Source organism: Myxocyprinus asiaticus, chromosome 32 (assembly GCF_019703515.2).
Source record: "Myxocyprinus asiaticus isolate MX2 ecotype Aquarium Trade chromosome 32, UBuf_Myxa_2, whole genome shotgun sequence".
Taxonomy (NCBI): Eukaryota; Metazoa; Chordata; class Actinopteri; order Cypriniformes; family Catostomidae; genus Myxocyprinus; species Myxocyprinus asiaticus.
This window is the reverse complement of record NC_059375.1, coordinates 14,336,772-14,363,639: the sequence shown is the minus strand read 5'-3', so window position 1 is coordinate 14,363,639 and position 26,868 is coordinate 14,336,772. Positions and strand designations below refer to the sequence as shown.

The 26,868-nt window shown below is 38.1% G+C and overlaps 3 protein-coding genes across 3 annotated transcripts in view; all 3 read left to right on the top strand.

Annotated features, from left to right (window-relative positions):
* Window positions 1–98: 98 nt before the first annotated feature.
* Window positions 99–7,647, top strand: LOC127423497 (retinol-binding protein 3). The gene is made up of 5 exons (XM_051667847.1): window positions 99–2,928; window positions 4,889–5,128; window positions 5,298–5,488; window positions 6,462–6,604; window positions 6,782–7,647. The coding sequence occupies exons 1-5, from the start codon at window positions 142–144 to the stop codon at window positions 7,105–7,107; spliced, it is 3,687 nt and encodes a 1,228-aa protein (XP_051523807.1). The 5' UTR covers window positions 99–141; the 3' UTR covers window positions 7,108–7,647.
* On the top strand, window positions 3,670–4,356 carry LOC127423496 (retinol-binding protein 3-like). Its single transcript, XM_051667845.1, has one exon. It carries the CDS (start codon window positions 3,941–3,943, stop codon window positions 4,349–4,351), a length of 411 nt encoding a protein of 136 aa, XP_051523805.1. The 5' UTR covers window positions 3,670–3,940; the 3' UTR covers window positions 4,352–4,356.
* Window positions 7,648–9,861: 2,214 nt separating the features above from the next.
* The window catches only part of antxr1c (ANTXR cell adhesion molecule 1c), a 50,285-nt gene continuing 33,278 nt past the window's right edge, over window positions 9,862–26,868 (top strand). The window contains exons 1-6 of the mRNA XM_051667420.1: window positions 9,862–10,522; window positions 23,952–24,023; window positions 24,433–24,504; window positions 24,627–24,708; window positions 24,811–24,847; window positions 26,338–26,411. Of these exons, the coding sequence (XP_051523380.1) occupies window positions 10,377–10,522; window positions 23,952–24,023; window positions 24,433–24,504; window positions 24,627–24,708; window positions 24,811–24,847; window positions 26,338–26,411 (483 nt within the window). The 5' untranslated portion in view covers window positions 9,862–10,376. The remainder of the gene's footprint in view (window positions 10,523–23,951; window positions 24,024–24,432; window positions 24,505–24,626; window positions 24,709–24,810; window positions 24,848–26,337; window positions 26,412–26,868) is intronic.

The following is a 26,868-nucleotide window of genomic DNA, read 5'->3' as shown; positions in this document are numbered from 1 at the left end:
CTTTCTAAAGCACTGCAGATAATGCGATTAAAGGTTTATTTAGAGTAAAAGCCTCTTATGTGGTTGTTGTTGTCGTCAAAAACCTAGCTGAGAAAACAGAGTGCCATCTAACCAAGGACCTCTTCATTAATCATCAAATGAATGGACAAAAACTCTGGCATAGACACAATTCAACAATCACAGCAAAAGATGGCAAGGACCGCAAAGGCTTATGCCTTGATAATAGTCGTTTGTCAGGTTCTGGTCCTCGATGCGTCATTTCAGCATGCACTTGTCTTGGATATGGCTAAAGTTCTGCTTGACAACTACTGCTTCCCAGAGAATCTAGTTGGTATGCAGGAGGCAATCCAACAAGCTATAAGTAGCGGAGAGATCCTACACATATCCGATCGGAAAACGCTGGCAGCTGTTCTGACTGCCGGTGTTCAAGGTGCACTCAATGACCCCAGACTGACCGTGTCTTATGAGCCTAATTATGTTCCAGTCATGCCACCTGCACTCCCGACGCTGCCCACTGAACAGCTGATACGGCTAATCAGGAATTCTGTTAAACTGGAGGTGATGGACAAAAATGTCGGCTACCTGAGGATTGACCGTATTATAGGTCAGGAGACTACGGCAAAACTAGGACGCCTCCTTCATGACAACATCTGGAAGAAGGTTGCCCATACGTCTGCAATTATCTTGGATCTGCGTTTCAGCACAGCTGGGGAACTGTCTGGTGTACCATATATTGTTTCATTTTTTTCTGACTCTGAACCCCTTTTGCACATAGACACAATCTACGAGCGACCCACTAACACTACAAAGGAGTTATGGACAATGCCATCTCTCCTTGGGGTTCGATATGGGAAAAGAAAAGACCTGATCATTTTAATCAGCAAGCGCACCGCAGGTGCAGCAGAGGCTGTTGCCTACATTTTAAAACATCTAAAAAGAGCTGTCATTGTTGGAGAAAGGTCCGCAGGGGGGTCGGTTAAGGTTGAAAAGTTACGATTTGGGGACTCTGGTTTTTATATTACAGTCCCTGTTGCTAGATCTGTTAACCCTGTAACAGGGCAGAGCTGGGAGGTGAGTGGGGTGTCACCATCCGTGACTGTCAACCCAAAGGAAGGCGTTGCCAAAGCCAAGTCCCTCATTGCTGTCAGGAAAGCAATACCGAGAATAACAAAAAGAGTGTCAGACATCATTAAACGGTTTTATTCATTTAGAGATAAAATCCCAGCTTTGCTAAATCAGATTGCTGAAGCAGACTTTTTTACAGTGATTTCCGAGGAGGACTTAGCGGCAAAACTTAATTATGAGATGCAGTCAGTCTTTGAGGACCATCGTTTGAATATCAAGGTAATGCAAAGATCGCCTGTCATCATTGAGAATGGGCAGGAACGAGACACAATGCCAGAACAATATTCATCTTTTGATGACCTCATTGATGCACTATTCAAATTGGAAATTCTTTCTGGAAACAATGGATATGTCCGTTTCGACAGGTTCCCTATGCCCACAATATTGTTAGGACTGGAGGATCAAATCAAAGAAAAGGTCTGGCAACCAATCAAAGACACAGAGAACCTGATTATTGATCTACGCTACAACACTGGCGGATCCTCTGAGGCCTTGCCTATTCTGCTATCCTATCTGTTTGACCCCTCATCAAATATTCACCTCTTTTCTATCTATGACAGTATGCGAAACATGACCATTGATTTTCACACCCTACACAACATCAGTGGGCCTTACTATGGTTCCAGAAAGGGTATTTATGTTTTGACAAGCTATTACACCGCGGAAGCTGGAGAAGAGTTTGCCTACCTGATGCAGTCCCTGCACAGAGGCACTGTTATTGGGGAAATAACCTCTGGAACATTACTTCACTCAAGGACCTTTCACATTGAAGACACAAGCCTCGCCATAACTGTCCCTGTCAAAAATTTCATTGATGTAAATGGTGAATGCTGGCTTGGTGGTGGTGTAGTTCCTGATGCCATAGTGCTCGCAGACGATGCAGTGGAGCGAGTTCATGAAATCATTGAGTTTCACAAGGATATTCAGGCTTTGGTGCAAGAAGCAGGCGATCTCTTGGAGGCATATTACACCATACCTGAAGTTGCTGCAAAAGTGAGCAGATTGTTACGATCCAAAATGACTGAGGGATTGTATCGCTCAGTTGTTGACTATGAATCTCTTGCATCTCAGCTGACTACGGATCTCCAAGAGACCACTGGTGATCACAGGCTGCACATTTTCTACTGTGAAATTGAACCAGAGTCACTGCATGACGTTCCCAAAATCCCCTCACCAGAAGAGGCAGGGTTCATCATTGATACCCTCTTCAAAACCGAGGTAATGTCTGGGAATATTGGTTATTTGCGATTCGACATGATGGAAGACATAACAGTCGTGCGAGCAATTGGCCCCCAGCTCATCAAAGTTGTGTGGAACAAGTTGGTAAACACAGATGTGCTAATAATTGATTTTCGCTATAACAGAGGAGGCTATTCCACAGCCATTCCATTACTTTGCACCTACTTTTTTGATGAACAATCGTTGAGACACCTCTACACCATTTTTGATCATGCCACCACAACTATGACAAAGGTTATGACCCTTCCAGAAGTGTTAGGACAGAGGTACGGCTCTAAGAAAAATATTTATATCCTGACAAGTCACATTACTGGATCAGCCGCTGAAATATTTACTAGAACAATGAAAGACCTGAACAGGGCCACTGTAATTGGGGAGCCCACTGTCGGAGGTTCCATCTCAAGTGGGACATATCAAATTGGGGATAGCATTCTGTACGCTTCCATTCCCAACCAGGCGGTTCTCAGTGCAGTTACTGGAAAAGTGTGGAGTGTATCTGGAGTTGAGCCACATATAGCAGCTCAGGCAAGCGATGCACTTACTGTTGCCCAAAAAATAATTGGTGCAAGGCACCAGAGGCAAGATTCAGGGAAATAGTAGTAGTGGCTTCATTCTTCAGCATCTTTCACAGTAAAACCCCATAATCCTAAAAGGATTTTAAATTTTAGGCTAGTTTTATGTTTGCCCTAACTTGCTCTTGTTTTAATGTTTTAGCTGAAAAAAGGGCAACAATCAAACTATATTTGTGTGATGTGTATGGTAATGTTATATGAAATAAAATAAAAAAAAGTTGTGTTAGATTAGTATAGCTTTTGTTGGAGCTGTGGTGCATAAGATAACACATCTGACCCTGACATACATCAGAGCTGTAGGCTCACCCTGACCCTGTTTCCCATCTCTCTCCCTTAGTTTTGTGTTCATACTATCCTGCAACTAAAGAAAAAAAATAAAAATTATATTAAAAAAAGATTAATATAGTTTTAATATCTTGGTGAATAAAGAATAACTTTTTATTTTTCCCAGGAACACCAGGGAACATTTTAATTTTTAAAAACGTATTTGTTATACTCAAACAAGTAATGTTAGAAAAATAGGTATTCTAATATAGGTACAGAAATATTCCAGTAAACGTCTGAAAAGACTTAAAATAATAGGTATCAGTAAATATTTCCTGAAAATATTATATACTGTATTGGTAAATACTTCCTTTACACACTTTTGTATTTTAGTTGTAAACATTGAGATTAACATTAGATGAATTAACCTTTTAAAAATTAGATATTCATTACAAAACAAATCCAATTAAATACCAAGTTCTAAGCACACAAAATGAATAAACAACATATATTTTCATGAAGTATTTACATTGATTTTTGTACATATGTAACACATTTTTAGCTTGTTATTTTCTTCCTGAAGAACTTTGGGTAATGAGATTAAGGTTTTATTGTGAGGAAAAGCCTCTTATGCGTGTGTTAACAGAAACCTGACTGTTGAAGCAGTCTCAGTTGACAAACCTCTCTGCTGGAAGAGAGTTCAGTTGGGCAGTAGTAGCAGGAACCAGAAACTGGCCAACATGGCTCGAGCTCTAGTTCTACTAGCATCACTTCTGATCTTCAGCAATGTGGCTCACTGTGCTTTCTCCCCCACACTTATTATGGATATGGCAAAAATTCTCATAGATAACTACTGCTCACCAGGAAAACTCACTGGTATGGAAGAGGCAACTGAAGCAGCTTGCAGTAACACAGAGATCCTCAGCATTCCAGATCCTGCCACCCTTTCCAGTGTTCTGACTGATGGGGTTAAAAACACAATTGGTGATTCCAGAGTTAAAGTTACGTATGAGCCAGATTACGTACCTGCAGTACCTCCAGCCATGCCTGACATCCCACCAGAGCACCTGGCTGCAGTGATCAAAGGCACTGTTGGAGTCAAGGTCCTGGATGGCAACATTACCTACCTGAAGATTCAGCACATTATTTGAGAGGAGATGGCTCAGAAAGTTGGGCCTCTTCTGCTGGAGTATATCTGGGACAAAGTCCTCCCTACCTCTTCCATGATTCTTGATTTTCGCTCTGCGGTGAGTGGTGAGCTCTCCGGAATTCCATACATTGTGTCCTACTTCACTGATTCTGAACCTCTTATCCACATTGATTCCGTATATGATCGCCCCTCTGACACCACCACAGAGCTGTGGTCCATGCCCACCCTCTTGGGCAAGAGGTATGGAACCTCCAAACCCTTGATCATTCTGACCAGCAATAACACTCTTGGGATTGCAGAAGACGTTGCTTATTGCCTTAAAAACCTTAAGAGGGCCACCATCGTTGGAAAGAACACAGCTGGGGGAACAGTAAAGATTGACAAAATCAAGGTTGGTGACACTGACTTCTATGTGTCAATGCCAGTTACTAAGTCTGTTAATCCCATCACTGGCAAGAGCTGGGAGATCAATGGAGTGGCACCAGATGTTGAAGTTGCTGCAGAAGATGCCCTTGACACTGCAATTGCAATCATTAAGCTTCGTGCTGAAATCCCAGGGTTGGTTCAGGCTGCAGCCACACTGATTGATGACAACTATGCATTTCCAAGTGTCGGGGTTGATGTTGCTGAGAAGTTGGAGGTTGCTGTGGCAAGTGGGGAATACAACTTCATCTCCACAAAAGAAGAACTGCAAACAAAGCTCTCTGCTGACCTCCTAAAACTGTCTGGGGACAAGTGCCTGAAGACCACTAGCAACGTCCCTGCACTACCTCCAATGGTAAGACATCCAAAAGATTTAGGTTCAAATCTGACTCATTTGTGAGGAACTACTTTATGCATTGTAAGTGGAAATATTAGCTAGTCACAATTTAGATGTATATACGTTAGATGTTGGTTGTTGACTAAAGTGGCAACATTTTAAATGGACATTTCTCATTGATTTCCAGAGTCCCACACCAGAGACATTCATTGAGCTCATCAAAGTTTCGTTTCACACTGATGTATTTGAAAATAACATTGGTTACCTTCGCTTTGACATGTTTGGAGATTTTGAGCATGTTGTTGCCGTCGCTCAGATCATTGTGGAACACGTCTGGAATAAAGTGGTTGACACTGATGCACCGATCATTGATCTGAGGTGATTGTTGTACTATAAATCCAGTTGTTAAATCTATCAAGTTCTGAAGCAAATGCAGTACTGCTTAACTGAACTCCTCCTAGGGATGGGTGTTTTCGAGTAATTTTGTAGTCGAGAACTCTAACCCACAAAAAACTATTAATCGATTACTCGTAAATTAAAATGTCAGTTAAAAATATTAAGAATGACATATATGTGAAATTTATATTTTGTTTTATTCATAAATGTTGCCAAGAACAGTTCCAAAATAAGCTAACTTCTTCAAACTATTCTTTGTTTTAAATGATTTTTTTTTTAAAAAACAGTAAAAAAACAAAAATAATAATAAAAAAAAAAGACATTTGCACTCACCTGAAGCTTAAATAGAAATGAATACTGACAGCATTAGAGTAATGCACATTTTTATCATTTCACATTATTATTCAGAAAAACAATTGGTGAAAGTTGGCTTTTTATAAAATCTGCTCTGCCTGAGAATTAACACACATTCCAGTATGATAAGCTTCAGAGTTTCTCGTACCGTTTCGCATTTCCTTTCCACCATAAAAACAGATCCTTGCCCATTGGTATGCATGACTCCAACTAGAACTGACAACCAACAGAGTAGAATTCAATAAGAATCAAAATATTACAAGTATTGCCACACTTGTTAAAAGCACACACCAAAGAATCCATCATACCTCCTTCTCTCATAACACCTCAACAAAACATCTCCACAGCGCCACCCAAGTGGACTCAATTGTAACTGTAAGATTTGGTGAGAGATCCAGAGTTGAAGTACAGAATAATTCAGCACCAGGAAAATGTGCAAAGGAAAATCAATTTGCGATACTCAAGTATTATTTTTAAAAGTCGACTAGCTGATGCAGAACAATTACTAGATTAGTCAATTACTCGTGCACATCCCTAATTCCTTCATCTCTGAAATCTATACACATGCCAATGACATCCATCATAACAATTTTCTTTTAAGGAAGAATGTTGGTGGTCCTACTTCCTCTATTGCTGGCTTTTGCTCATACTTCTTTGATGAAGACAAGCTAATTGTGCTCGACCACCTGTTTGACAGACCTTCCAATTCCACAAGAGATGTCCTAACCCTTGCAAAACTGACAGGTACTGTTGATCCACATTTCCAAATCATCACTTTACTAATTGTGTAGAACAACTGCAGGAATGTTCTAGCTTGTTTGATCTCTACCTACAATCTGCAATGCCCTGAATTTGGTTGTAATTAGATACAGTTATCAATGCATAATTGCAAAACTAACTGTATGTTTCTGCTTTGCTTAGGCAGGAGATACGGCAGCAAAAAGAGCCTGTTAATCCTCACCAGTGGTGTGACCGCTGGAGCTGCTGAGGAGTTTGTTTTTATCATGAAGAGGCTGGGACATGCAATGACTATTGGTGAGACAACCAGTGGAAGCTGTCATCCCCCAGAGAATTTCCGCCTGGGCGAGAGCGATACCTTCCTGTCTATTCCAAACAGCCATTCAGACACTTCTCTGGGCCCTTCCTGGGAGGGTGCTGGCATTGCCCCTCACATTCCAGTGCCTGCTGACGCTGCCCTCGACACAGCAAAGGGCATCCTCAACAAGTATTTTGCTGGTCAGAAATAATCTGGGTCTGGTATAGAAGCCAAATGTTGTCGAATATGAGCAATTTAGATTGACATATTGTAAAGAGGCTATAATACTGTTTAGATCTTTAAGGTCATTTTTAGAAAGCATGTATCCATGCTAGTTCAAACATTTTGTATTATTTTTCTTATGTAGTTCTTTCTAACCCATCCAATCTAAAGCAACTTGGTAGAGGAGGTAATGATGGAAATGAACATCCCTACAGCATATTAAAACTGATGATTGATAACTTAAAAAGTAATATTCATATGTATGCCTGTTCTGAACTTGAATATGTGTGTTTGGTACTTTGTGTTCTAGTTTTCTTTGTGCACATTCAAATTTGTTTATGCTTGTATTAATTCAAAACTTCAAATGAAATTGTTATGCCTCATATAAAACGGATGGATATTCACAAATTTGTCTTGTTTGAAAAGCACCTTGAAGCTTTAAAACTTCCTTTTTTCTGTGTATTTGAGGAAAACTGGGAATTAATGATGTACTGTCTGAAACCAAATGATAGAACTAAATAAATGCAATATGAAGAGAGTTCTAATTGTTATGTGTTTGAAAGAATAAGAAGAGACTTCTTTCCAACTGCACTAAAACAGGTTTAATCCACATAAACCAATTCCAGAAGAGCTGAAAAGCCTCTTGTGACTCTCACATTTTATTTTGATCAGGTGATTTACCTCTGCTTTAAATAACTGCTTTCAAACTTACTCCTTGAATCACAGCTATGAAACGAACACTTAACACTAGTTCAGCCAAAAGATGGCAGCATATCTACTATATTCAACAGCAGACTACAGCATTATGCTGTTAAGCAAATCCATTTAGACCTGTGTAAGCAGACAGAAGACTTTCACAATACTGAAATTTAAAAAGGTCATTCATGGGATCACCCACAATACAATAGTATAATGTGTCAAATTGTAAGCATGAGGTGTACTGGCCTAATAAAGTACTTAGTGTAGTCACAGTCATTAGGCCTATATTGCTTGGACATAATTAACCATATTGCATTCTAGTTTGGACTGATATCTAGTTGGAGTGACTGAGTATGGCCCCCATTCACAAGAGGTTTAAAGAGAATTTCACAAGGGTCATAATAATCATAATGTAATTCACAAAAATAAATAAATAAATAAAGAGAAATAAACTGAGAAAAAAATATGTAGACGATGTGTAATTTACATTGCAACATTTACACAGTAATTGTTAGCTTCTGTCTATGTTAATACTTTTGTTTGTGCTAATGTCATTGGATCATACATTTGCGCTATGGATATGCTGCTTTTTTAGCATACAAAAGTTACATGAAAAAAAACTTTTTGGGTGAACTATTCCTATAAAGGAAGAATCTGTCAATTAAAGGAATAGTTCACCCAAAAATTTAAATTCTCTCACCCTCATGCCATCCCAGATGTGTATGACTTTCAGCTCTGTAGGTCCATACAATGCAAGTGAATGGTGACCAAAACTTTGAAGCTCCAAAAAACACATAAATGCAGCATAAAAGAAATCCATAAAGCTCCAGTGGTTTAATCCATGTCTTCTTAAACAATCTAATCAATTTTGTGTAAGAACAAACCAAAATATAACTCTCTCTCTCTCTTTTCTTTTTCTTTTTTTTTTAACTGTATCTTGCCATTGCAGTCTCTTGGCACAATCATATGATTTGGACAAGCTTGATTAGGCTTCCTAGTGCTGGACGCATGCCCAGAGCCAGAGATTCTATTATTTGTAGAGATAACAGCCTCCGCGCTTTTACCATAGGAGAGTGCGTAATGGTCAATTAGCGTCTTACGATAGTTAGTCACCATTTGCGGATCCCATACAAATTAATGAAACAGCAATTTTATCGTAGTAAACTCCAAACATAGTTAATTCCGAAAGGAGTGTTTAGTGTAAAACATGTTGAAGACAGGCGGACAGGCGGTCAGTTCAGCTTAAATATTTTCATATAAGCCTTCCAAATGTAGTTTTGTACCAACAAATACTTACGTCTGGTTTAAACGAGTCTTTGGTGTGTTGTCTGTTCACATAAGTGTTGTTTCGGTTGTGACGTACGTGAACGACTCTGTGTTTTTTAATGAACCTTTTGAGTGAACGAATACATTTCCAAGTCCATAATCGCGTGACAAAATAATAGATCTTCTTTGTTGCCAATTGTGGAGAAAATACTTAATGTGCTAAAACACTATTTTTTCCGGAGTCTCTCCTTTGTACATTTGTAGTCAGACATGTTTAGACGGTGATGAACGACTCTCACTGGTCGTCATCTCCTGAACGAATCTAAACGAGGCTTTTTAGTGCATGGAAGAAAACGCTTGATGAAACATTTTGAAACTACGAAATTTTTCTCTAAAATGAAATAGAAACAAATAATGCTAAATTAATTTCATGGCGGGTCATCATTTAATTCGTAGAAAAAATACAAGTATAGGTGGTATATAAGGGATTTAGTAAATACATTTCCCAGGCCTAATCTTTATGAACTTTCAACAAAATGCTAAAAATGCAGACTATCCAAGAACATGAAAGTCCATGTGTTGTTTTTCTATTTGTGTCTCTCTTGCTTTCTGAAGAAGCCATCAACATTAGCAGACAAACAGGGCATAAAAAAGAGAGGGGCGAAAACATAAAATAAAAAAAATAAAAAACATATATTTTGCTTATCCTTAAGGAATTGAGGAAGAAGAGAAACTGACCCATTTTTTTCTACAAGGGTAGAAATATGACACCAGCTCCTCTCAATTCTGAGCCTGTGCTCTTTTCACAAACGACCCCGTCTTTGCTTTGCACATTTACATTAAACATAGCGCTTGAAAAAAAATAACTGGCCTTTTATAAGTGGATTTCACGCTGAAACAATTCTTAACTTACTCAAATGACTTAACTTAGAGTGTATATGTGCCGAAACCGGCATGACCTTTTTATATTTAGACAAGGACCTGACTTTGGACACCGTTTTTCGTTGTGGTTTTCCTGGACATCAGTTTTCTGTACTGTAAATACTGGGAATAGCTTTGTTTTCTTACACCCTGAGCGGGTTTTAAAGGGAAGTGTGAGCAGCTCAAGGTTGGAGTTACTGCTTACTGATGTAAGGACTGCGTCAACATCCGCAAATCTTTTCTTTGTGTGCATCCTTTTCTCAGGATCTCAACAGAGGCTCTTTTCATGTTCTTTATTGGAGATAACGTGAATGGGCGTTCGCTATATTGAGGATTGGTGTTTTTTGTTTTTGTTTTTTTCAATAAGAGAGGATGGCACTTTCTGAAGTAAAAATGTGTCTTGGTGTAGTTTTATTTGGACTTTTGTTGGTCACGTTTCCATCTGCCAAAGCTCAAGAAGATGTGGAGGAGGAGAGATCTTGTCAAGGCGCCTTCGACTTGTATTTTGTTCTTGACAAGTAAGTAAAAGTCATAATTCATTCAATATGATAATTCAACATCATTTTGCACGTTTGGTGAACAAAGAATACAATCTCTCTCTCTCTCTCTCTCTCTCTCTCTCTCTCTCTCTCTCTCTCTCTCTCTCTCTCTCAACTTGTAGGAAAGTTATCTGTAAGTTATTGCTGTAATCTCTGGTCTTTGATCTTACAGCTGGTAAACTGTCTGGCATCCAACATAAAACTGTCAGTCATACATAAATGCAACTTGATCTGTTACTCTGAAAATGGTAGGGATGCTTTTGTGGTCTGTTGGCCTGATGTTTTCCACAATGAGATATACTGCCTGAATAAAGTAGGCCAGTACATTTCCACTCACATCCTCAGACTTATTCTGAGAAATTCTCACATTCCATGACACCAAAACAGATATTGGCCAGGTGCACATTGTTTGGTCTCACTTGGCTGGGTTCAATTAGAGTTCAAGGGAGGGCAAAAGACAATACTGTATGGTGCACTGCAATACAATATTCTACCAGTGAAAGTTTGCAGAAGTCATCATGTGTCTTTTTTTATTTTGCACTGTGTGTTAAACTATATGAACCTTAACACCATGTTGTTTTGTGTTCTGTGCATATGTGGGTGTCAAGAGAGGGGTGGTACATGTTAAATGTGCAGAATAAGCAGTTCAGATGGTCACAGCTTCATTCCTTTGTGGTTTACTTTTCCTGCCTTTTGTATCCTTAAGGGATACCTTTGTTTAACACGTCCAGCAAAACAACTTCCTTTCCCACGACGTGTTTTGTGTCTGACTGGGAAAATTCTTTACAGGATGTTTGATCTAATTGCACTTTTATTTATATTAAGTGTCTTTTTATGTGGGTTAAGCAAAAATGCTTGGGTTAAAGGCTATTATAGCTGTTATATAGGCTTTTATTTTGTGCTTACACATGGAAATGTCTGGATTGTCCAAATACAACATTCATTACCGAAGAGACACACATGTCACATGTTTTGTTTTTTCTGTCTCTTACATCACCCCCTTTTTTGCTTAGCATCTGTTGACAGCTCTTTCATCATGAGGGGATAGTGATATTCTTTGACTATGTGGCAAAGGATTCATCATTTCACACATAATTAAACAAAATGCATTTACAGCTATCACTGCAATAACAAATATTTCTTCATTCTGAATTGGGTTATACAGACCATGTTTGACAATTAGAAAATGTCATGTTTCGGACATTTAAAAAGCTCAAAATGCATGCTGTATTCGCATGTCAAGCAGCTTGCTTTTGGACTGTTCTGCAAAGCGAAAGCTCAACTCAGACAAAGCATTGTTCCGTCCGATTCTTTTGATGATGGCAGAAGGCATAGCCAAACCCAGGCTCCCCTTCTTCATTTTAGAGACTTTGGAAAAACTGACATTTAGTAAAATCACATGCACATGAACATCTGCAGTCATCTCAGAAAATTATCAGCCTTCAACTTCTGCCATTTAAAGACTCATGTGCATGCATTATTCAATATTTTTTCAATCACTGTGCCATTGGGTGCATATTACTAGAGAGCAGATTTGCAATGTGTTTTGTGTTCTCTCAGAATGGTTTCAGTATCAGAAACTACAGATGTATTGTACAAGAAGAGTGTTTGGCTTAAGTTGCACCATTATTGGACTTCTTGGAAGTCCCCCTGGAATTGTCTTAAGGGTCTCTTGTCATGTGTAGCATAAAAAATGAAAGTGTGTTGTAAAAATAGCAACTCAACCAACAGTCTATGGAACAACTGAATATTGATTTTCAAACACAGTAAATAAAATAAGGTAATTGTGAATTTTCAACAGCACATTTTACAATGTTTAAAACCATTCTGCTGAATTTAGTAAATGTTTTCCCCAAAACCTGGCTTACAAAATGTGAAAAAAGTCTGCAGACTTTGTCAGGTCTTACTCACTTTAGAATCATATGTATTTCAATGTTGGAATTAAAAACCTGTACTATGACTATTGGCCAGGCCAACACTCAGTGACTGATGACAAGACAAACCGTCCAATGGATTAAAGGAATGAGCATTTGTGGCAGAATGTTTTATTTATTTAATAACAAGTGATGCACCGAAATTAAAATTCTTGGTCGAAACCTTCTGGACACACTGGGATGAAAATTATTATTTTAAAATAGACTTTGTTTGGAATAATTCCATTCTAAATGTTATTATTAGGGATGCACCAAAACCACTTTTTCTAAACCTAAACACATCATTATAAAACAGAGTAGACAGAATAGAATTACACACGTGTTATGTGTGTGTGTGTCAACAACAGAGCAGCGCTCATTCACTTGCATCCTTTGCGATTTACAAAACCATTGTATGGCTTCAAGATACTTGAATATAATGCACAAGTCATATGGACTACTTTAGTGGTGCTTTAATGCTTCTTTAATGTCATATTTGGAGCTTAACAGTAACAACCATGACACACAATAACACACAATACCGGAGCACTGGAAAACACTGTATATATAAGAGAGTGATCACTTTACTTACTAGGGATGTGGACTTTCATGTTCAACATAAATAATGCTTTTTCTCCATGTGAGTGTTTCTGTTACCAGATTTTAAGTAACAGTTTCTGTAAAAATTTTCAGCCAAGAAAATTATCACACTTTTTTTCTCTCTTTTGGCCAAAAAAACTAAAATATAGTTTTATGCCATTTTCGGCTAAAAATTTTCAGCGGCTGAAATTTCTGTAAATTTGTATTAATTACCATAAAAAATATTTAAACTAGACTCTCGTTTATAAAAAAAAAAAAAAAAAAAAAAAAACAAAAAGGCAAAAACCAATCAAATCGTCAATTTGTAGGTGAACCTGGAAGTCTAATTCGCCATGGGTTCCCTCGAGATTTTACTATGGGTTTTTATAATGGAGTTTAACAATATAAGGTCTGTGGTAAACATTACTTGACGATACGTGGACGTTTTGTTCTACAACATAAGTCATAACTCAAACGTGAGTTTTGAAGTCGCCATGTGTTTTTAAAAAAAAGGTATGTAACTTACTGAAACGATTAGTCTATGTCAACAAAAATTTCCCCAGTCGAATAATCGTTTGATCTCATTTAACGTAACATGAGATCATTTGAAATGCTAATGATGACGCAGGAGAGCAGCACTTAAGCTACGCTTGATTGAGGAGAGGAAGAAAGAACAGCTCACAGTCCAGACACACTCCAGACTTTCCAAACAGATTAAGGTGATGTAGATCGCAAAGTATGAGGGAATTATAAAACAAAAATAAAACATAAGTGAATATAGAAGCAGTGTCATCTTGACGTGAAATAAAGCGGTGCCGTACCTAGCGTTTTGCTTGAGCAAAACTTGCCTGTCAGAGCGTCTAAAAAGAAAACACCCCGGCAATATATCTTTAATGCATCCTTTATTAAAGTTCAAATAATAAGGAAGCGGGTTGTATAAATAAGCACAAACTCCGAAACTGGCATTTCTCTGTGTGGTCAGATCTGCTTATATGAGTCCCGTGAAAAAAGCACGAGAGAGTTTCAAAATTCTCCCGGCTGATAAACCCCCTCGCGGGAAGACGCTCATCCCTCGCGCTCGCTCGCTGCAGTTAGATTATAACATGATGGCTCACGACGTAGTGAATCATAATATATGTGTCACGGTGTGTATCTTATCGCGAAGTAAAGATTCAAGCTACATTAAGAAGAGGGAGTTTGTTTTTTGTGAGTTAAAGATGAATCGAAATGACCAAAAAGGTGAGAGAGTGTAGTCTTAGCCCATTATACAATGCAAATTATATTTTCCAATATAAATATCTAAAACTCCTTACATACATTTAATTTAGAAGCTATACTGCAGGGAAAAAAATTGTTAATGGAGAATGTTGAAAATAATATTTAATATTTACATATTTTAAAATATCTAAAAATTCTTGAAACAAGATACGTTTACCTGAGAAGCAGCATATAAGATGATTAGACTTGCTTTCAGAGAATGTATCTTGAATATGAGTATATCTTGTTTTTATTGCAATGGCAAAAGAATGAACAAGTGAAAAAATACACTTATATTCAAAATACACATATTCAAGATAAATTTTCTTAAAGCAAGTCTAATTATCTTATATGCTGCTTCTCAAGTAAAAGCATCTTCTTTTAAGGATTTTTAGATCATTTTAAAAACATTTGATAACAACAGGGTTTTTTGCAGTGAATTTTTTAATGACTTAAACAATAAAAATAAAAAAAAGAATTGTTTTCCTTGTAATTCAGGTAATGTCATTTAGAGATATTTTAAAAGATGATTTTGTCCTCTTTATTGTTAGTAAGCAAGTTTATTACAACCTTTTAAGACGAGGCTCAAGCTGAATATTTGGTTAAGTGCTAAGGATTAATTATTGCAATAATTGCCCGAATAGTCGAATAATCATTCTAATAATTGTTAGATTAGTCGATTATCAAAATAATAATTAATTGCAGCCCTAAAAACTCAATACAGCTTCAAAATTCACGTTTGAGGTATGACTATGTGTAATTTTCGACATGGAATTTCCCAACTGCAAATGCAGGAACTGAGTTTAGACTTTGTGCCGAGAATAGACGTGGAACTCAGACATCTTAGCGCAACAACATATTTTTCAGAAAAAAAGCAAATTGCACTTTGCACCACTTCATTAACATACAATACACCCACAGATAATACAAACATTTCTATCCACGGCCACTTGTGCTTTGCCCTGGCATAAAAATTGCGCTTAGAATTAGTGCTTTTACGAATATTGGATAAGAGATAGTTACAAAAATAGAGCCCATGGTCCGTAAGGGATTTTATCAAAATAAAATCATGTTATCATGTATAACATTTACATCTTGTGGCTATACTTTTAAAACAGTATGTATTCAATGATAATGGACTTGCCCCATTCACTTACATTGCAAGTGCATTACTATAATCACTATTTTTAGTTTTTAGTTTTAAATAAAGGAGAGACTAGTCTATTGTGTGTGTGTGTGTGTGTGTGTGTGTGTGTGTGTGTGTGTGTGTGTGTAAATCAACATAATGCCACAAATGATGTTAATTGAGCTTAACTTGTATTAAACCTGGAACATTCCTTTAAAGACAAACATTGATATTATTTTAATTCCTCATTTCTCTTTATAAGATAATTTTAATTTACATGAATCATTGTGGAAAGTCCCACCATATCAATGGATAATGTGTAATAATTTAAGTGTATTTGGCCCATTTTTGCTATTTGTGCAAAAATGGGCCAAATATACTTAAATTATTATGCAAACCAACCTCAAGATTGTCACTGAAGCCTTGCATCAACTTACACTTCTGCTTTCATGTGGCCCAAAGACTTTCTGGGAAGTGGCAGCCATGGGTAAGGATTCAAATTTAGCCTTACCAGTCCATGACCTGCTGCTTAACAAGTGGAATAAAACAAAGAAACTGTCCCTGGGAACATTTACCACATTATTTTCACTACAGCCTACAAGCTCTAGACTTCCTCACTCAAGAAAAATGTTGATTATTGCTGGTGCCACTATCGAAAGATGCATCCCACTATGCAAGTCACCTAACTCTTGGGTTTTGGAACTTGTTAATTAATGTATTGTCACAGTTTTAACTGTCAATGATATTTTGACGTCTATATCCAAATTTGATCATGGTCTGATTTTGCCCATCTTCATTTTGCAATACCCGTGTTAATCATAATTTTTGTTCCCAGTAAATGTTGTTTTGCTTAAGATAGCCAAGGCATTGAGTCATCTGTTTTAAAACAGCCAGAATAACAGCTGTAGAGAGCCAAGTTCAAGTTCCTATCTGAGAACAAAGTAGAGTTTCTCAAATTCAACTTTACCGATCATTAAAGCTCCTGGTACAGTTCTAAGAGACAGGCATTTCTAGTTAAATGTTATCACACTACAAATCTCTTTTCTGGATGCATACCAGAAACTGCTTGGAAGTTTATACAGGGCGTAAAATGTTTTCAGCTATGCAGAGAGCTTGTGTTCTCAGATTGGCACAGAAAACAGGAGAAAGAAAAGAACGAGATTGAGATATTTGGAAGCGTAGGCGCATTTGCCCAGCTCAGGCATGAAGTTAACCCTTCTCAATGCCTTGTCAATTTAACTGATTTGTAGTCATTTATCCCAGGATGGGGTGGTGCTCACATGCATTACATAAGACAATTTTCATCACTGTGATAATTTTTTCCCTTAACACATACAAAATGTGAGAGCTGAAGGCATGTTGAGCTTCCACTTTTACCCACCAACCACCTGCCCTTTTTTATGGTTAGAATAAAAAAAAAAGTTATTCTGGAAAGCATAGATTGAAAGTGAACTGCACTATGGGTGTCACCAAATGGAATTGCGAAAAAAATAAAAAGATTGTTTTCAAATTTCATTGTTTTTTTTAACACTCCCCATATATTCCATTGGTCTTATAAGAGCTGCGGATTTGCAATAATAACTTCCAGTACATTGACTGTAATGGACAACAGTTAAACTGATGCTCTCAGCTTCCTGCTATCCATATATGGGCTGCCCTGTGAATGCACAGGGGTACGTTTCCCGTACAACGACGTAACTCGCTGCTTAACTAGCTAGTCACGGCTGTTTCCCGAAACTGTAGTAATTATGTCGCACATCCATCGTTCGAACCACATTGGTTCAACAATATATAGCTGTCGCTATAGAACATGTGCACTCTTCAAAAACCAATAAGAACTTCACCCATGCATTAACATGAACACATAAGCTGTGTTCTCTGACAGAATCCGTGTTTGTTAAATCGCTTTCTCTTAACAGCCTTCAATCCCTTAAACTGCTGCATTTGTGTTTATGTGATGTTTCAGAAAACTGCTTTCTGCAAATAAGCAATTTTCTTCAATTAACCTAGTCAAAGTGTTGACAGAATGAAAGGTTTTCAGTATATGCAATGAAAGATACAGAAGCCTCATCGAAGTCAAATGATGTCAACACAGCAAACCAACAAGGAACAATGCATCTAACCTCAGGTAAAGTGCTGTAGTTCCAACTCCACAACTTTGCAATTCAGTTTGCGAATGTTCATTGGAACTACAGTTTCAGGAAACATCAAATCGTTGAACTATGTTGTTAACAATGGAACTTGCCACCATAGTTGACTAAAGATGCTTTTGAGAAACGCACCCCAGAATGATTGACAGACAGAAAGTGCAGAAATTTCTCTGGCTGGCTAAACAAAGGATCTTCCCCAGGCCGTCTATTTTCCCGCTGTTTACCAAGCCAAGGGCTGTTACAGAGAGAGTTGTGATATTTCATGGCACCTATTTCATTGATATTTTACAGGTAATTGGGAATTCTGAATTCCATTTAATAAAAAAGTAACTTACAGCACCTTTAAGCTAATATATAAGAAAGTATTTTAACATAGGGGAGGGCGATATGGCAAAAAATAAAAATCTCTATTATTTTTTTGTATTTTTATTTTTTCAAATTTAAGGATGATTTACTATTCTCGATTTGATTTTCCTACATTTAAAGGTATTGTTTTTTTAAAGTAACTCCAACATGATTCAAATAACATGTTCCTGATTGGAATGCAAGGCAACCTGGTTAGAAAAATCTAAGTTTTTTTCATTATCCACCTATTTCCTGAGGGTCTTACTGGGGAAACGAATGTGGGTGGGACTTCCACCGGAAGTCGTTCTATAGCATTCCCTAGCTCTGGCTGCAGTCATTTTAGACCCTGTTTACAGCTGGTAATAAGACACATTTTGGATGATCCGATTGCAAATGGTCAGCGATAAATAGAGTTGTAAATGGGGTGTAACATTTTTTGTGATTGGATCTCAAAAAACACATACAGGGTTTGTCAAAATACACATTTCGTTTGAGGTTTAAAATGCTGTCCTGATGCGTCTCGGATGGCAGCAAAGCACCACCTCTCACCAGTCAATCACCCGCTGAACAAAAGTTTAAACTTACATGTGGATTTAAGCGGAAATAACCGTCCAATCGGAAAACTTGAAAAAGCGATTACATACCCGAGGACGAGAACTTCACGGCTCTTCCTCAGTGTGTCTGTGTGATATCAACATGCAGGGTGACAAGATGACAAAAGCCTAAAACTAAAGTCACGTTTCCTGGCTGTCTCTGTACTGTAAGCAGACCAGAGGTCTTTAAACATAATCATTTGCATTTTCCAAAACCCCTTTAATCTGAACTGTCAACAGGTACAGTTTGGAGCAAGACACATGACAGCATGGAGAAGCTCTTTTTAAGCTATGTTTTGGTTTCTGGTTCAGGCAGAAATGCAGATCTGAAAGTCAGTTTAGGATTTGGTCTCAAGGAAACGTATTGGAAGATTCAGATTCCTTTTGGAGCAAGACTGATCTCAGAGCAGATGAGACCTGTAAGAGCAACACACTTTTCCAATTATCTCTCCTCCAAGCATTACTCCAACGAGTCTTCCTGTCTTGGCTCTTGTTTTATCAAACCGCAATGACTTTCACATGTCTTAAAAAATGTGCAGTTATCCATGTACATGTATAGCCTATGCACAGAAATCAGAAAACATGAGTTTGAGGGTCATTGAAAGATTGACATCACTGGTTGTGCAATGACCATTTAAGAAATAAGCCAAGAGTGGCCATGTTTTACAGTGCTTTTACCTCAGGTAAGGGGTGTACCTAGGGGCCGTTCAGACCAAATATTGAAACGCAGTTGTCGCAAGACACGTTTTTAAAAGTTGAAGTTCTTTATAAATTGGCATGGGTCTAAAAACGGGGCACTTCTGCACGATGCTAAAAAACTATGTGATGCAACATTCAAAGACATCCATCTAGCACATGTTTACACAGAAAAACAATAAAGCAAATACAGATGCAAAAATAATTTGTGAACGGCGCCTTATGCACCTAGTTACCATTGGTTAAATCAATGTATCACATGGACTTGAGCAGCTTTTGCTTTTATAAAACAGTGGTAACAGCACTTTGATAAATACACCAGTGTTCAATAAACAGCTAAATTATAAATAAAAATAATAATCAGAAAGAACCATTCTACCGCCAAGTAATATAGCACATTAGTCTCACTGTTGGATGTTTGTGGTTGCAAAGCAACATAGCAGCTTGGTTCATTAATACTGTAGAATGTGCAGTCACAGGTGTGTGTTGGTTGTCATTTTACAATGGATTTGAACGTGGTTCCTCCAATCAGAATTTAGAGTCGGAACTATCCGTTCTATACATTTCCTTTTTGCTGTGGATTAGGGTTCATTTCCAGATATGTTTTATCCAGCTGAAATCTTGCTGTAAGACATTTTGGACCATAAAAGGATAACCCATTAAAATTAGATTAAAGAGGGCCACCACAACATATTTCATCAAGGATCTCACATGAGAATAGACCGCTTCCTCTCCTAACGCTGTTTGCACAGGTGAGAAAACTGCAAGCTAGGCACCAAACCATGATTGCTGTTACCTCAAAAAGTCTGGCGTCCAACCCAAATGGTATGCATTGTGATGTTAAGAAAATCTGAAGTTAAAACTGTGGCAAGCCCTTAGCATGACCTGCATATTCATGCCAACATTTACCTCTCTATTGCTTCGATTCTGTTCTGCTGTTTCAGAGCATGCCAGCTGTGTTCTGGACCGTCCTTTGTTGACTGTGTTATAAAAACATCTTTCTCCCACGCCATTCCATAAAGAGGGTTTGGGGAGGATTGATCACTCTCCGTCAAGATAAAACAAAGTCATTAGCTAGTTTTCAAAGAGGGAGTACACTGAGTCTTCGACTTAACTGCCATCATTTTACCAAAAACAATAAAATCAAAAAAATATTTTTTTTTTAAGCATTGTCAAACAAAGAGAGTTGGAGGCAGAAGCACTATGCTCATTCACGTGCACCACCCCAACCCCTCTAGATTTTTGAGCCCCAAAAATGTTGTATCTTTCAAAACCATGTATCTTTAAAAAACTAATTTCTTTGATAATTAGGTTGCAAAATAATTGCAGGTTAAAAACATGCCAAAACTAAGAATGTCCAATACTATCCTCATGTACTTGAATGTACTAAAAATGCTCCGATACCAAATATAGACACCCTCTGACATAAAAATGTCATTGCATAAGCATTTAACACAGAAATTCAAATATGTCGTAGTGTAATAATTGAACCACTAAGGCTGAGATTTAATACAAATAAATATTATATTATAAAATAAATAATATAGTCTGCATTTGCTGCACGCTTTAAAGTGAATGTGTATAACCGGCTGCTCATCATGAGCATCATGAACACTCTGTGTGTGGTAGATGACAGAGTGCAGAGTGGTCATTCACTTTGAAGGGCACAGCACATACAGACTACATATTTATTTAATTAAATCACAGCCTTTTCAGTTTAATAATCACACTGGGTCACGTAGTGACCTGCTTTTCCGGAGGTGAGAAACTACCCTGAAAAACACACAGAAACTAAAAGGGCTTCACTCCAAAATAAAAGCTCAATTTAAATGAAAAAATGTGACAGAAATATATCACTGCTGTTTAGTTATGTAATATTCAATGTAATACTACTACTACAAATAATAATATAAATAAAAAATAATTGAAATATATTGAAGCAATCTCACACCTGTGATGCTCTGTTGTGCAGTACTTCATTTGAAAAAAATAAAAATAAAATACAAATAACTCCAATGTATTTTAGGTGCTATGATATTCTGTATAAAAGCACTTAATTTGATAAAAGTAAAACAAAATTATGTTCATTTGTTTAAATTTGTAATTAATTAATTAATTTAGATACCCTTATAGTGATAGAATTACAATAAACTGATAAATATGGAATTCAGAAAAAAACCATTAAAAATAAATTTCATAGGGCCCTAGATGTTAACATGCAGAGATGCTTCTGTTCATGAAAAGAACCTGCCCTGTACATTTGCAAAAGAATCCTTTTTGATAGACAGCCTGCACATATTGTTATTATTATATGTTTCTCTGTGAAACATTTGATGTTTTATCATTTGTGACAATAAAAAAAATAAAATAATAATTAACAATCGATATCTGCGAGTACTGAAAAGGAAGTAACGGTACTTGTACTCCATCTCCAAAAAATTGTATCCGGACATTCCTAGCTAAAACTGTGTGGCAGACATCATCCATTCTCTTGGCAAAGTTTTACCAGTCCATTCGAGTTGCACCTTTGCTTTAAACTGAAATTTATTTCATCACTAATTTACCCTCATGTAGTTTGAAACTCATATGCCAGTTTTTTCTGGGACACAAAATGAATTATTATCAAAATATCAAGTGTCAAATTCAGTGGCAATTTTGCTTAGTTTATTTTTTCAAAAATATGTAAGGTCAGGGTTTAAAACCAGATACCAAAGCTTACAAACTGACACCTGTACTACTGGACCTATACATCTTACACATATACAAAGAAACAGTAAGTTGTTAAAAAGTTGTTTTTTTCCTTTGGAGATCTCTAACCTGGTCTCATGACAAGTAGTGATAATTAGTATGAGATTATGAAATCATAAGAAATCTTAGTTGGCAAAAACAAATGACTTTTACAGTGTTCCCACAGAGAAAAATAAATCAGAATGAGCTTTATTGCCAAGTATGCTTCCACATACAAGGAATTTGTCTTGATGACAGGAGCTTCCAGTGCACAAACAATACAGCAACAAGACAGAGATAATAATAATAAAAAAAACAGAATAAAAATAAAAAGTGAATAGAAAATAAAATATATATAGAAATACAAAATAGGACAATATATATATATATATATATATATATATATATATATATATATATATAGATATATGTATATACAATATACAAATACAATCTGTTACATACACAAGCAAGAGAATGTAATGGCAGAAGAGGTATGGTATGTTGGATAAATATAAATAGATTAAGCTATGTATTGCACATTAATTATTGCTCAATGAGGCAAATTTAACTGTTCATGAGACGGATAGCCTGAGGGAAAAAACTGTTCCTGTGCCTGATGGTTCTGGTGCTCAGAGCTCTGTAGCGCCTGCCAGAAGGCAACAGTTCAAAAAGGTAGTGGACTGGGTGAGTGGAGTCCAGAGTGATTTTTCCAGCCCTATTCCTCACTCTGGAAGTGTACAGTTCTTGAAGGGAGGGCAAGGGGCAACCAACAATCCTCTCAGCAGTCCGAACTGTCCTTTGTAGTCTTCTGATGTCCAATTTCATAGCTGCACCAAACCAAACAGTTATTGAAGTGCAGAGGACAGACTCAATGACTGCTGAGTAGAACTGTATCAGCAGAGCCTGTGGCAGGTTGAACTTCCCCAACTGGCGAAGGAAGTACAACCTCTGCTGGGCCTTTTTCAATGTGGGTCTCCCACTTCAGGTCCTGTGAGATGGTAGTGCCCAGGAACCTGAATGATTCCACTGCTGCCACAGTGCTGTTTAGAATGGTGAGGGGGGTCAATGTTGGGGTGTTCCTCCTAAAGTCCACAATCATCTCCACTGTTTTGAGCATGTTCAGCTCCAGGTTGTTTTGACTGCACCAGTGAGCCAGCCTTTCAGCCTTCCTTCTGTATACAGATTTTGACTCAATTAGCTCACTTCCCATTTTTAACAAATGAACCAACTAACAATGTTATTAGACATTTGTTTTCTTCAAGTTTAACCCCTAAACCTAACCATAAAGTGTAACCCCTTACCTAAACCCTAACCATGATTTTAATAGGAAAATAACTTAACTGTGTACCAGGGAAGAAAGAAAACATTGGGGTTTCAATGAGACAAGGAAAGCATAGTATAGATTATTTACATACATCAGTCATTTGTATTGCATAAATAAATATGGAATGAGTAACCAAATTTGTTCACTGGTGTTTCCTTTCTTAAAATAAGTGTTGGATAGGATGCTACCTAAAATCGGATGCCTGTATTGTATCAATTTGAAATTCTGTTTGTTGATTGGCTGGTTTCTATGGGAATGAATGTCATTGGTCAAAAGCATTAGTTAATGTTATGTCTAGCTCTCAGATTAAATATGTTACATCATCCTGCAAAAGAGCTTTAAAACACAGACCTACAGTATTTCTGTTGCATGTTTCATCAAGCTGATTTAAACACGGATCAGTAGACTCAATTAGCTCACTTCCCATTTGTCATCCAGCACTAATGAATGACCTGAGCTTACCTCTGAGGAAAGGAAAGGAAATGACCAGTGTCATACAACGTTTACAGCTGTGCCTAAGGGGAATACCAGAAAGGGACAAAATTAGATGCCTTTGTTAAGAGACCGCTTCATCCTTTCCACAATTAGTTGAGAGCACCAATAATTAAATTGGAGGCTTCTCAGTTTTACTGATCTGTTTGAGGGTAAAAGCAGGAACATCCTGTTTATTGATTATTTCATCTCTTTCTCCCCAGGTCAGGAAGTGTCAAACACCATTGGCAGGAGATCTACTCTTTTGTTGAACATTTGGCTCACAAATTCATCAGGTACAAAAACATTCCCAGTGAGAATAAGAGCACACTGTCCCTGCTGAAAAGACCAACATTAATTTTCATGCTGGTTATGACTGTGTTGGCCTAGTGTGGATCTAGCTGGTGGATCAAAGAATGCTGGTCAGCCAGTATGGTCTTTCTGGTGAAGCTGGTTGACCAAGTGAGGCTTGCTGGTTAAGCTAGTTAAGAAGCCTAGAAGGGACAACGGCATATTTGCATCAATACACAACAGACAGTATGCTTGTCTTTTTTAACAGGGTACAAGTCAACTAAATGTCATGTTTTTGTTGATGTTATCCAGTTGTGTAAGCTTTCTGATGTAAGTCACACATCGTCATACAAATCCAATTTACGATTATGTTAAATTGTAAACGTATCTTGTCTGTTTTTCATTTTCTCACAGCCCTATGCTGCGAATGTCCTTCATTGTTTTCTCAACCAGAGGAAACACAATCATGAGGCTCACTGAAAACAGGTGCAATAAGACTGCACAATTCTTCTAAACTCTTCGAAATAATTTTTCTAGTTGGGCATATTCAGAATAGAGTTGATATTATTTATTGTCATTCTTTATTTCTTTCTGTTCATTTTGCAAAGGGAGAACATAAAGAAAGGCCTTAACATTCTAAAACGAGAGATCCCAGGTGGAGATACCTTTATGCACCTTGGTCTAGAGAAGGTAGAAAAATGTTAAAAGCTATGTATTACTCAGATATTTTTAAAGAGCTGTTTTAATGTGTTTTACTTGACTTTTAACTATATTATCCATCTTCATTCACAGGCAAATGAACAAATACACCAGGAAAACTTAGGCTTAGGTAGGCTTCACATCAAGAACACCAAATGTTGCCATTAAATGGAGCATTACAGTTACACTATATGGACAAAATTATGTGGACATCCCCTTCTAATTAACTTTAGCTTTGGTTTTGCTGTTTCTACACCCATTACTAACAGGCGCATTAAATGATGCATACATCCAAATAATCTCGTAAGACAGACATTTTCAGTAGAGTGAGGCATACCAAAGGATTCCACCAGTACAATGGATTACTGATTCTGGTAGAAGAACTTGACTGGCCTGCACAAAGCCCAGACCCATTGAACACCTTTGGGATGTTGGAATTTGAAAGCAGACTGCAAGTCAGGCCTCAACGGCCAACATTGGTGCCTGACCGCACACTGATGCTTTTGTGTCTGAATAGGAAAAAATGCATACAGCCATGTCCCAACATCTAGTGAAAAGCCTTCTGTAACGGGGCAAAGGTGGGCAAGGAGGAGGCGGGAACTGGCTGAACAGTCAACGTAAACTTTAATGCCAAACTCAACTTAAAACAACATAAAACATAAGATACACACACACAGCAGCCGTGTGCGTCTCTCTCCCTCTCTCTCTCTCTCTCTCTCTCTCTCTCTCTCTCTCTGGCGTCTCCAGCTCCCCTTTATTTTGCTCTCCCACTGATCAGTTGACTCAGCGCCGGCCGTGCACCCTCACGGCCCAGTCACACCCTCCTCCTCATCACACTCCTCCCCCGCCCGATTCAGGCCATCTCTGGAGGGGAGACGCTACCCTTCTGGCCGTTCTGCCAGCCGATGGTCCACCCCGCCTCCTGGGGGAGAGACGAGGAGAGGGGAGAGGGTGAGCGGGAGACACACAGAAAGAGAGAGGAGAGAGAGAAAAACTTGCTCACCGGTCTGTCGCCGGTCCTCAACCACTCCTCCACCCTCTGGCGGACAACAGCTCGCTCCTCCCCTGATGGACGGCAGCAGTTCTACTGACACTCGGCAGCCGGCAGCAACCCATCCATCCCCAGGCAGATGGCCGCGGCTGCTCCTCTGGCGGATGGCAGCAGTGAGGACTCTGCAACAGCACATCCCTCCTCCTTCCCAGGTTTTGGCACCAATGTAACGGGGTAAAGGTGGGCAAGGAGGAGGCAGGAACCGGCTGAACAGTTAATGTAAACTTAATTCCAAACTCTACTTAAAACAACATAAAACATAAGACACACACACACGCTTGCATCTCTCTCTCGAACTGGCATCTCCGGCTCCCATTTATTTCGCTCTCCCACTGATCAGCTGATTCAGCACCAGCCGTGCACCCTCACGGCCCGGCCATGCCCTCCTCCTCGTCACACCTTCCCAGAAGAGTGGAAGCTGACAGTGAGGACCAACACCCTATTAATGCCAATGGTTTGAAATTAAATGTTCAGCAGGTGCACACTGTATGTCTTGCGTCCACATACTTTTGGCCATGTAGTATATTACCATTTTTCATCCTCACATGACATTTTTGTACACTTTGTAGGAACAGCAAGTGTCATAATTGCATTGACAGATGGCGAGCTACAAGAACATCAGTTGATAGCAGCTCAACAGGAGGTAAGTGACTTGTCCACCATTCAGTCTACATTCACTTATTGAATCTAATGAAAAGTGTGAGGGCAATTAGTGTTTAGAGGCCAAGCATCAAAGTGGTGTAACACCTATTATTTTTGGAAGTGAAGTCTATGGGTGTGTCCACACTTGTAGTTCAGTTCTCTTAGTTCTCTTGGTCCAGACCAAAAAAGAAAATGATAAATTTAGTCCTGGTTCGCTTAGCATTCACACTGGAATTTTTAACACCGAACCTAAAGATACAAAACAAAAGGCATCGGGATAAAGTCACAACCTGATTGGACAGCTTTTATGACGTATATTTTGCGACGGAACTTGCCGAACATCCAAAACAATGCTGGCTGCTAGGCTAAATGTGCTCATTGGATTTATATATATATATATATATGGTGGTATTTTTACCAGCTGAGAACAAATGAAGAGCTTAAACATTTGTAAAGGA

Excerpts from the sequence above, each read along its gene's own strand:
- LOC127423496 (XM_051667845.1), top strand. The coding sequence starts at position 3,941 with ATGGCTCGAGCTCTAGTTCTACTAGCATCACTTCTGATCTTCAGCAAT.
- LOC127423497 (XM_051667847.1), top strand. The coding sequence starts at position 142 with ATGGACAAAAACTCTGGCATAGACACAATTCAACAATCACAGCAAAAG. Across the intron at positions 5,129-5,297 it reads TCCCTGCACTACCTCCAATG|AGTCCCACACCAGAGACATT; the intron begins GTAAGACATCCA and ends ATTGATTTCCAG. Across the intron at positions 5,489-6,461 it reads GCACCGATCATTGATCTGAG|GAAGAATGTTGGTGGTCCTA; the intron begins GTGATTGTTGTA and ends TTTTCTTTTAAG.